The 12,335-nt window shown below is 43.8% G+C and overlaps 1 protein-coding gene across 3 annotated transcripts in view; it reads right to left on the bottom strand.

Annotated features, from left to right (window-relative positions):
• Positions 1 to 12,335, bottom strand: part of AKAP12 (A-kinase anchoring protein 12) — a 101,798-nt gene that overhangs the window by 20,060 nt on the left and 69,403 nt on the right. The window contains exon 1 of one of the 3 annotated variants that reach the window (XM_007097205.2): positions 4,695 to 4,956. The exons of the other annotated variants lie outside the window; for them this stretch is intronic. Within the exon in view, the coding sequence (XP_007097267.2) occupies positions 4,695 to 4,719 (25 nt within the window). The 5' untranslated portion in view covers positions 4,720 to 4,956. Of the gene's footprint in view, positions 1 to 4,694; positions 4,957 to 12,335 lie in introns of those variants that run through there. 3 annotated transcript variants of the gene reach the window in all.

Below are 12,335 nucleotides of genomic sequence, written 5' to 3'. Positions count from 1 at the left end.
GATAAATGAAATGATATCCTTAAAAAGCGCAGACAGTGAAATGGAGAAGAAATGTGACACCCAGTAGTACTTATTTTCTGGAGCGAACACCCATAACTATAGTTTCATTTTTAAAAGCATAAGCTATTCTCTTTACTACAACCTAAGAAAACTTGTAACAGAGCTTCAATAATAATCTCCTATGTATTTCTTAATATTTTGTAAAACTTTGTCATAGTAAGCCCTCTCAAAGTTAAACAAAAACAAAAAGTCTATGGACCGGGGAATATTAATGAAGTCAAACAAATTGAGAATATATGAAAAGTATCTTTAATGAGGTCTCAAGGAACGAAAACTTGGGGGTGCCTGGGTGGCACAGTCAGTTATGTGGTGGACTCTGGATTTACGCTCAAGTCATGATTTGCAGGTCGTGAGATCAGGCCCCACACCAAGCTCCACACTGACAGTGCATGGAGGCTGATTCTGATTCTCTCTCTCCCTCACTCTCTCTTTGAACCTCCTCCACTCACACTTGCTCTCTCTCAAAATAAACTTTAAAAAGTTAAGAAAGAAAGAAAGAAAGAGAGAGAGAGAGAGAGAGAAAGAGAAAAGAAAAGAAAAGAAAAGAAAGAAAGAAAAAGAAAGAAAGAAGCGAAAACTTGAAAGCATTTCGCGTATAGAAACCCACTTTGGTAGACAATGATTATAGCTTTTTAGGTGTCACTTTCTACTAAACAATGTTTAATCTCCAGATAAATGTCCAGTTAGTCGATCCCAATTTTACGAAATCAGTCACAAGAGATCTATATTGTGCATGGGCCAATATACATTTTCCTTGTGAAAGTAATAATCCCCCAACTTCCCGAGTTTCAAAAGGGACATGATCCCCAAAAAGTCGCAGTGCTATCGTGGATGCTGTGTTCCTCACAGACACCCCACTCCAATGTCCACATATGCAATCAACAGTTCCAGGACCCAAAACCTGCAGAGTCTTTTCTCACTCTTCCAAATACTTAAGAGATTAGGACATAAAAGTATAACTTGTTCCTTTTAGTTTAGAATTTTAAAGGAAACAAAAGTCTCACCTACTGCAAATTTTCAATGCTTTTATCCAAATGTAGCTCTCAAATTTCCATGGCACAACTATTGTGATTTTTTGCTCAGAGAAAAAGTGCAATATTGCAAAAGCTACAACATTAACTGAACCAGTGGGCTCTGTTCCCCAGGCACATCGGGCCTGCTGGCTGCTGACATCTGGATCTGGTTAACTCTCTCCTACGATCTGCAACATTGTCCTGGAGTTTTTCCAGAAATTCTCTACATTCTAAATCCTTCCCTTATATCCTACACACCCACTCCCCTTGTTCTAATGCTCATTAACCACAAACCCTCAAAGGGGAGATGTTTAACTGGGATTAAAACTCAGAGAGGCAAAACCCCATATCGGAGGTGTACAGGTGAGTCACCATTGGCCTTGGCCCCAGTAGTGATGTTCAATGGTTCCTTATACATCTGGGCAGGTGAAAATAGGGGTAACACTGAACCAGTATTAACATCCCTTACACAGTGAGAAAGAGGCTCTTTACAAGGTACTCTACAGCTGTGCTTTTTCGTAGCTACGGAACACCAAGAAAAGCTTAGTTTTCATCTTAAAAAGAGGGTTAAACAACCACTTTGTGCAGGATTCTTGCGGGGCATAAGGATAACTGCCACACAGATCGGGCAGTTGGCAAGTCGCAGGTGCTTCTGGTGTATACCAAAAAGCCTCCATGGGAGACACAAGCAGCCACGTGGAGGCTTCTCTTGTTATTCTTGTAGTATGATTTGCATAGAGAAAGGCATTTTATTTTATTTTACTTTTTTTTTTTTTTTAACGTTTATTTATTTTTGAGACAGAGAGAGACAGAGCATGAACAGGGGAGGAGCAGTGAGAGAGGGAGACACAGAATCTGAAACAGGCTCCAGGCTCTGAGCTGTCAGCACAGAGCCCGACGCGGGGCTCGAACTCACGGACCGTGAGATCATGACCTGAACCGAAGCCGGATGCTTAACCGACCAAGCCATCCAGGCGCCCCGAGAAAGGCATTTTAAATCATCTAGAACTTGCATGAATGTTGGGATTCTTCCTTTCCCAGTTTACTTTAGAGATAAAGAGCAATGCTGTCCTAATTCCTCATGATAATCTACGGTTAGTCTCAGTAATGTGCATGAGTTAGAACAAATAGGGAAGATATTTTCCAAGTACCTTTTGAACTTCAAAAAACGCTTCTTTTCCTGGCACACCATTAATAGGTTGGTGGGGAGAAGACACTGCCATCATCATTGTATCTGATCACATGTTTGCTAATTTTTTTTTTAAGTTAAAAAAAATTATTTAAGTAATCTCTACACACAACATGGGGCTCGAACTCACAACCCTGAGATCAAGAGTTGAGCGCCCCTCTGAGCTGGCTAGACACCCCCTATTTTCTAGTTTTTAAGCGAGGGGTTGCTCATGTGGTGATGAGGGTAAGATATCAAGAAAGACAAAGTATGTAATGTGAATATGCAATCATTTTACAATTCAAGTTCTGCTGCCTTCATCTCACTCGTCTGTGTATGGGCAGTGGGGGAGAATAACAGCCCTTAAGGGACAGCTTTTCCCTGCTTCCAGAAAAGGAAACTCATTCCTAAGCACAAAAATATTATCAGTCCAATCCCTTCCTGGTCATTGTGAAATTTAAATGCTCCGTGCATAACATAGTACTGCAGAGGACTAGAACTCTCTTTCACATTATTTAGATGAGTAATCTGATATTTAATTAACACTTAAGGCCAGTTTTAAAAGCCTTCATTGCTTTTCAAGATTCTGACCAACTAAAGACTAGTCACTATAAATCTTCCTTATCAGGTTAACTTTTAAAGGAAAAAAAAATGACAGCTCAAACTCCCTGTTATTTCTACTTCATCCACCACAAAATGTTTATTTGCTGTTTGATTTTTGGAGGTAAGAATTTCTGTACACCTCCTGGCACGAAATTTTGCCACATCCTCCATACCAACATGATAATAGAATTTAAGCTCAGAAAGTAATCGATCCAATTGCTTGAAGCTGCCTTTAAAAAGGTGACGGTGCTTCCAACTATTTCTGTTCATTTGTCTATCTATGGGGATTATCTGAACCAGTTTTTAGAAGCCCTACATGTACCCCAAGTTTGTTACCTATGAATTACTTCGAAAAAGAAACACCTTCCTTTCCCGTAAGAAACTCGCCATGTGATAAACCAGATAGGGAATATACTAAAGATTGTGCTACACGCAAAAAGCACCCAAAAGAAAGTTCTAATCACAGAACCCGACCCCCCAGCTGTGAGACCCTACAAACCACCCTCCCAGGCAGCCTCTCTCAGGGTTTGGAATTTCTAGGTTTCATTCACAGTAAAGTCACGAGCTAGAAAAAATTAAAAATTTTGTTTTCAATTTATTTTATTTTGTATAGTCTATTCGATGATAGATCTTAGGTATCTCGTAAACCTTCATGCTATAGAAATGGTAGAAAGGCTTACAGTATTAACTTGAGGAAGGAATTCTGAGGAAATCTCCAAGTAAACAAGCTAATCTCTAGGAAGTGAGAGCTATTTTTAGTTTTGCTACACTTTCACATTCATTTAAAATTCCACAGAAGAACCAGGCTTTGCAGAAGCAATTATATTGAGAAAAATGTAAGTCTAGAAATTCTATACTGCCCTTTTAAGAAAATACGTAGATTTGGTGAGTGGTCTCAAATAGCAACGAGCTGATCTTAGAAATCTAAATTAGCAAATGGGAGTTTTTTTCTTCCTGATGAGTGGTAAAGGGAGAGAGAAGGAGAAAACAGGCAGGTTCCAAAGGAGTCAGGCTACAGTACAATTGGATTAATGATCAAATAAATACAATTTAGAAAAGCTGTCAGTACCTTCTCCAAGTCTGATACACACACACACACACACACACACACACACACACACACACATATATATATATATATATATATATATATATATATATATATATATATATAAAACTATATAAAACTCATTTGCTAGGGGTAGGAATTAAATATTAGAATTCATGCCCACAACTAGATTTCTAGAAAGGACGCTTTAAAAACATACATTCTTACTATTAGTGCCTAAATGCTGCTACCTGCTAGCCCATCAATCTTGTACTATGTGTTCGTTAAAACCATCATTTAAACCACAGCTAACATCTTAGACCCGCCCCCACCCCATCAATCGCCAAGTGCACCTTCACTGAAAGTTTGTAATAATCAGGTCAAAAGGCCAAACATCGTGATTATCTCAAAACCAGGAATTTACTTTTTTATGGCTACAAGAGATTTTATGGCTACAAGAGGCTTTCACACCGATTTTTCCAATTCGCCCCCATCTACCACGTCTCTCTCTTCAGCTGGTGCTGTTCTCCCGCCCCTGAAAAACTACACTGAGAGTCTCCCCTAAGTACCTACAGGAAGACTCCCGCCGAGGCGAAAGGAAAACGCCGGGTGTGTCGGGTTCTTGCTGAGCCAGAGAGCGAATGCTCTTCTGATTGGCATTCGTGTCTGTCTGCCGACCTTCCCATCGGTGTGTTCAGCCACTGACCTCGAAACTCTCCACCCAAACGCAGGTGAGAGGCGAAGGGCGCACTTATTCCACCTGCTACGGGGGCAGAACGCAACGGCCGGGCTCCCGCCTTACCTGTGATGGTGATGATGCCCAGCATAGTTACTAGCACACCCGCAGGTGAGAACAGCGGGTCCTGGCCGGCCTCTGGCGGTGCGCTGACGCGCCACGCGGTCTTGCCAACCCCGTGCGGCCTCGCTGCGATCAGAAAGGAGTAACCGCCAAGCCACCCTCAGAGGATCCGGGACAGCGAAAGGTGCCTTCGGAGCTGCGGCAGAAAGGGGCAGAAAGGGGCCGAGGGCGCATTGCGCCCGCTAATTATAGGAGGCCCCACCCCCGGCCGCCCACCCAGCGGGGGGTTGGGACCCGGCCCCGCCCCCCCCCCCCCCCCCCCCCCCGCGCGCTGGGACTTGGCACAGCGCGAGCGTCACGTGCTTCATTTTAAAGGCGAGGAGCCCTCCCCCGCGCTGGTCTCCGTTAATGGTCAGCGAGGCTCTGCAAAGCGACCCGGGGAGGGTTTAAAAGTTGCTGGGATGCATAACCCAGAGTCAGCAACATTTTATCAGAACCGTTATTTCATTCCTGGCGCTGATTTACGACTTCTGTGTCTCAGCTTTTAGCCTTACTTAGAGCAAATAACCGCACAGATACTACGTCCTACGGCCAGTTTTTACAGCACGTCCTGTATCCTCGTTTGTGTGAAGGCTGATGAGGTGCAAAGCACTGTTTGCTTTTTAGCACCTAGAATATTTCATATTTTCACCATGTTTGACACACACAAGGTGCGCTGATCTGGGGATGGCCACTGATCTCGGTTGTTCCATTTCTTGGTCTTTGAGATGGGCGGTTACAAGGCAAACTCTGTGTCCCCAACACTGGATCGAGGAAACTTTTTTTTTAAGAAAACATTTTTATTTACTTTTGAGAGACAGAGACAGAGTGTGAGCAGGGGAGGGGCAGAGAAAGAGGGAGACACAGAATCGGAAGCAGGCTCCAGGCTCCGAGCTGACAGCACAGAGCCCGACGGGGTGGGGGTGGGGGCGGGGGACTTGAACCCACCAACTGTGAGATGGTGACCTGAGCTGAAGTTGGACGCTCAACCAACTGAGCCGCCCAGGCATGCCCCTCGAGGAAACTTTTAAAAAGCCCAAATACTTGAGCAATAGGTCTGTATTTTATTTTTATGATATAAGTTAACTAAATTTTTAGATCAAACTATGCCATCTTCCAAAATATAGATACTGTCCTATCTCTAATATACAAGCAACGCTGCATGGAAATCGGTCAGAACCTACATTAAAAATTCTGAAAATTTCAGGCAGCCCTGAATTCTTAACATTTTTTTCCCCTGAAACTTTAGAATGTGCTACATAAAAACACAAGATAAGTGATAAACAAGTCTTACAATTCTGACCCTCTTTTCTATGCCAATTTTCTGTTTAGGGTAGGTCCGTGTAGGCTCCCTGGCTGTGCCGCCTCCTTTTCCCCCTTGTACTATTTATCACCACATGCCTTGCCTGCCTGGCCCCCTTTACCACAGGCTCTTCCCCTGGGCAAACATAAGAACAGTTTACTATTGCTCTTCTCTTCAGACGGAGAAGCTCAGATCTTGTTCATTACTGGGTGGGGGGGCAGAGAGAGGCCTGGGGTGGACCAGAGTGGGCAGAGTAAAGAGAAGGGTGGGGGAGAAGGGTCGAGAAAAAGCTGAGCACAGAGACGCTGGCTGGAACTTAGTTGCTTCTTCTGGCCACCAGGAGGCGCAACACACCAGGGTCAGGCCTAAACTGAGCAGCGTTAAGGCGGCAACGTTCCCAGCAATCAAGCCCTGTTAACCAAAATCAGTTTCAGCCTCTCCACTGACCGGGCTTCTCTCTTCTATCCCAGCAAACACCCAGCCTGGCCGTTAAGGGCCCGTGGGAACAGGGAGTGATGAGCTCCTCGTCCTAACGGCTGGGATCTGATTCCCAAAGCAAGCCACTTTCTAACCTTTCATCTTCTCTAGAGGACTCAACTCGGGTTCACAAATAGCTTCAATTATATTGAGAGTCTGGTGTGCGTGAAATACTGCCGGTAGAACGGTCCGGTCCCTCTGGAGTGTACAGTTAAGGGGTCGGGTCACAGCAGCTCTGTATTTCTCCCCTCTCCCCACCTACACCTGCAGCCCCAGCCCTGGGGAGTCCTGGCTGTAACAGATCATGGACAAGAGAGACTCTGGAGGCTGCACTGGTGGTCTGTTACATTAAATGACTGGTCTACAGCCTTCCAAAGCATGTGTATCAGTCCCAACAGTGTGTCCCCCGTCCCTCCCGCCCCCATGGAGCCCACACCACTTCTTCAACTGTCCCAGGAGCCCCAACTACCTCGGGGACCTATGGTCTCAGTAATACCTCACTACTCAGCACTAACAGTTGGGGACAGCACATGGCCATCATCTGCCACCTCTGAAATACACATGTCCCACTTATGGGTATGTCGTGTTGATTCTGACCTTGCTTAACTGTGCTACCAGCTCCTTTCCTTCCTGGAAGTCTAACTTCTAACAGAAGGACCGGCACCAGAAGCTCCACGAGCTGGACTGGAGGAAACTTCACTAGTTACAAATTTAAGGCCCCAAACAACACTTGCAAAGATAAATGGAGGGGCGACTGGGGGGGGGGGCAGGGCTCAGTCCGTTGAGTGTGTCTGACTTCAGTTCAAGAAGTATCTCACAGTTCATGAGTTCAAGCCCCACATCAGGCTTGCTGCTGTCAGTGCAAAGCCCGCTTCAGATCCTCTGTTTACCACCCACCCCCAGCTCTGCCCTTCCCCCTCTCAAAAATAAATAAAAATTAAAAAAAAAAGATAAATGTACTGCTGTGTAATTTTGTTAAGCTTTTTCTTTTTAAGACACTGGTAAAGATACTAACACATCTGATCTGCTATTCTTATAGAAGTAGTTAAAACCACAAGGCAGGGGTGCCTGGGTGGCTCAGTCGGTTAAGCGTCAGACTTCGACTCAGGTCACAATCTCGCGGTCCATGAGTTCGAGCCCCGCGTCGGGCTCTGGGCTGATGGCTCGGAGCCTGGAGCCTGCTTCGGATTCTGTGTCTCCCTCTCTCTCTGCCCCTCCCCCGTTCATGCTCTGTTTCTCTCTGTCTCAAAAATAAATAAACGTTAAAAAAAAAAAAAAAACCACAAGGCAGAGAGCAGAGCAAGAAAGGTGGCAAGTTGTTGACTCTCAGCAGATAGTTCTCTTTTGATCTCCACCTCTAAGAGGAACCAAGGACAGGGCGTGTGTGGCAGCTGCTGGCTAAGCCTCTCTGCGTCTGCATTTACAAAGAAAAGTCATCAATCAGGATGAAAGCAGAAGTAAAGATCAGAACTAGGGTCAGTATACAATGCAGCAAACTTTTTCTTTTGTCATCACTTCCATTCCCTGTTTTTATTAAAGCAAAATTATAGGGGAAGAGACCATCACCCAAAGCACAAATTATGTTCTGGAAGATACTTACCATATCACAAATAGGTAGAGGACAGAAAAGCTGTTTTCCCAAATCTGCATGGTTTGTTCAACAAATCTTTGCCACATTCTGGCTCTGTGTTAATTATGCTGTGCACCCAGGGATACAATTAGAGATTATCCTTGGCCCTGGGGAGGTCATCTGGTGGCAGACACATCCGGAGGCCAAAGTGGGCACACTCTAATGTAGCTCACTTCAGAAACTATCTGAGCTAGCCTCTGCCAGCACAGGATGTGTGAAGGGGTCAGCCCTCCCAGTCCTCCCAGGGGGGCACAAAGGAAGACAGTCCACACAGAGGGAGTGCCGTGAGCAAAGGCAAGAAGGACATAACAGTTGGTAAATGATGAGTTCCTTATAGCTTCAAGTTCAGAGTACATGGCGAGAACGATGCAAGGGAAGGGACAGAGATGGTAACTGAAATGAGAAGGAGAAGTACATATCTGAGGCTTTTGAATTTGAATGACAACTTAATAGCTTTGTAACAAATAACCCAATTTAAAAAAAAAAAAACGGGCAAAAGGATCTACGTAGACATTTCTCTAAAGTACATACACAAATGTATACACAGGGAGCGCCTGAAAAGACACTCAACATCATCAGCCATTAGGAAAATGCCAAACAAAACCACGAGATCCAATTTGCACCCACTAGGTGGGCTGTAATCAAAAAGACGGACAATAACAAGGTGTGGAGAAATCAGAACCTTCCTACATTGCTAGCGGAAATGTAACATGGTGTAGCTGCTTTGGAAAACAGTCTAGCAATTGTTCACAATGTTAAACATAGATTTACCATTGTGACCCAGCAACTCTACTCCTAGGTACATACCCAAGAGAAACTACATCCACACAAAAACTTGCACAGGAACACTGATGACAGCATTATTCACAGTAGCCCAAACGAGAAGCAACCTAAATATCCATCAACTGATGCATGGAAAACTAAATTAGGTATATCATACAATAGCATGTTATTCAGCAGTAAGAAAGGAATTAAGTATACATGCTATTACATGGATAAAGAATGAAAAAATTGCTAAGTGAAAGAAACTAGTCACCAAAGAGCACATACTGACATAAATTCACTTTTATTTACTTAATTTATTTTACTTGGCGGCGGGGGGGGGGGTTGCATGCAAGCTGGGGAGAGAGGCAGAGGGAGAATCCCAAGCAGGCTCCGTGCTCGGTGCAGAGCCCGACGTGGGGCTCGATCCCACAATCCTGGGATCACGACTTGAGGCAAGATCAAGAGTCAGACGCTCAACAACCGACTGAGCCAACCTGGTGCCTCTAATTCCATTTATGTGAAATATCCAGAATAGGCAAATTGACAGAAAGTGGACTAATGGGTGCCTAGAACCAGGGAGGTGGGGAGAGAGGGACTGACTGCTAACAGGTTTGGGAGTTCTTTAGGAGAGGATGGAAATGTTCTGAAATGCATGGTGGTGCTGGTGGTACAATCTGTGGATATTACTAAAACCCACTGAAATCTAAATGGGCCAATTGCATGGTATATGAATTATATCTGATTAAAGTTTTTGGTTTGTTTTTTTTAAGAATTTTTTATTAGTTTGGAAGGCTCCAAGGAGGAGGCTTTGGAGCAGAGCTGGTGACACAATTTGAACTGTGATTTTAAATAGGTAACAGGGCAGCAATGCCAAGGAGGAAGACAGTCTGGAAACAGTGGTGCCCTTAAGGAGCAAGGCATCATTAGTCACATCATGCACTAACTGAAAGACGCCCATGAGGCGATGGGAAGGCTACTGATGACGAGGAAAACTATGAGATCGTCTGGATGAAACAATGGAATGAAAAATAAGAAAGGTCTGGAACCCTGAGGAAGAGGAATCTGAAAAAGGATGGAGTAGGGACAGAGATTAGGGGCAATCAAGGAGACAGCGGCATCAGAAGCCAAAGCCGGAGAGGATTAAAGGTGGAAATAGTGGTCGGCACAGGAGCACATCACACAGAGCCGGGACACAGGTCAGGAACTCGAGAGGCCTCGGTCTGGGGGGCAGTGGGGGAGGGAGGGCAGGCCCAGCAGACAAACAGCCAGTAGAAGGACACCATAAGGACACCTCTCTTTCCTGAGAGGGAGGGGACAGGGGCGCATACACCAGAACAAGCACCGATACCACGTTCCTTCACTGCCTCCAAGAGGGCTTGAGTATTAAACCCAAATATGAAAAGCGGGGAAATGGGGAGATAGACACCAAACCCAGGTCTCCCCACCCCCTTTTACTGCCTTTCCAAGATGGCCGTAACTTGGAGGAGAATCAACCAACAACCCAGAAGTCGCTTCTTTTTTCCTATGGCTGGAAGAGAGCAGGTGAAATCAAAGGGAGCGTTGTTCACCACTGTGACTCAAAAAGGCTTCAAGGTCATCTAAGGATGAGCTCAAAATTGCAGAAAGAGAGGAACACAGACACGGTCTCAATGACATTAGCAAGTCACATGCAGGATGGGTAGGTTCTCCTGGGCTCTGTCCCCATGCTATATACCCAGACAAATACCAGCTAATTGAGTCTTATGGTCCAGCTGAATTGGACATGTTTATATAGACATGGCTATTCTGACTCAAAGTCCTCAACAAATAATCTGAGGAGTTCCTCAAGGGGAATGTTGTAGACACCAAATGAGAGATACAGATTTATGTTTGAGAATGTTGACTGCTTGGGATGTACAATATTTAAAGAGCCGATGTGTCCTACCAGTAGGAAAATGGTGTATCTCATCCCTTCGGTGGAATATTTGGCAAAAACAACATATTTGAAGTAGTTGATGACAAGGAAAATGGCTACATCAATATATAAGTTCACACCTTTATTCAGGATAAAAGCAGGGTATAAACTATATATTGAATATAATCTCAATGTTGCTTTTTATTACGTATGTATTTTTGAGAGAAAGAGCACGGACGTGAGCGGGAGCAAGGCAGAGGGGGAGGGGGAGAGAGACTCCTAAGCCCACTTGGGGCTCAATCTCCTGACCCGGAGATCATGACCTGAGCAGACATTGAGAGTCAGATGCTTAACAGAGAGAGCCATCCAGATGCCCTGCAATTTTGCTTTTTAAAATTCGTATGTACCAAAAAGAATTAAAAGAAAAGAAAGAGAAGAAATAAGATAAAATAAAATGCATATGTACCTGAGGCTGAGGAAGAAAACCCAGAAAGAAAAACAATAAAAGCCAACCACAGTGGAATTATGGGCAATCTCTATCTCAGTATTTTCCTACATTTTATAAATCTTCCACAGCTTTGTTGCTTTTATGGTCAGAATGCGAGCATATTAGATGCCTGGCTCTGGGTTGGACAGGGTAGGGTGGTCCAGCACTCCCAGACCTTGAATCTAGGAGTACTTCTGATATTCTATAAAAAAAAGCACAGTGGTCCAAATGATCCTGATCTTCAACTCTCCAACCACTGGAACATATAAATTAGCGAGCTAAAAGCACATTAAATTTTCAGTGTGCTCTTTTAAAAATTATGAAGTAAGAAAAACGTGCCTTACTACCAGATCTGGTCGGATACATGAACAGGAATCAATTATTTCCTGAATGCCTTGTGTTCAAATCTTCGATTCATCTGAAGCCTGAATATCTCTGTCTTCGGCAAAGTATTTAAGTCTCTGGGCTTCAACTGATTGGGGGAATAAATATGTCACCCAAAGTAATGTTATTCTGAGGTTAACACCAGCACTATTGAGTATATTTTAGAAGCAGAATAAATGTTAGCTATTAACATTTATTAATATTTATCACTTTAAACCATGCATCTCAACAGGGGTGATATTGCTTTCAATGGAAAGAAAACTGGTTCATGAGGAGGAGGCTACGTGTATATGAGGCATAGATAGATAGATAGATAGATAGATAGATAGATAACCTAAACCGATACACAATTCATCTATGCTATTCAAATTTTAGGGGGTGCACTAGGAAAATATCTAAAAACATTCCTTTCTGGGGTGATAATGAAAAGAAGGTTGAGAAATAGTCTTTAATACAGATAAGCCGCATTTTAAAGAATTCTTTGAAAAATATTTCTGGAAAGGCAAGAGTGCTACTTTTTCATCAGTTTTTCAGAAATGCATGGTAATAAGAGAAGTATTATCTTGTGCTAGAAGTAATCATTCTGAGCACCTTTTCCTCTCGCTTTTCCAGAGAGGATCTTAATTTGCCTGGAGTCTTAACCAAAGGAATCAAGGGGTTGGGGG

This window comes from Panthera tigris, chromosome B2 (assembly GCF_018350195.1).
Source record: "Panthera tigris isolate Pti1 chromosome B2, P.tigris_Pti1_mat1.1, whole genome shotgun sequence".
NCBI classification, from domain to species: Eukaryota; Metazoa; Chordata; class Mammalia; order Carnivora; family Felidae; genus Panthera; species Panthera tigris.
Note: the sequence above shows the minus strand (reverse complement) of the source record. Positions and strands in the feature narration are given on the sequence as shown.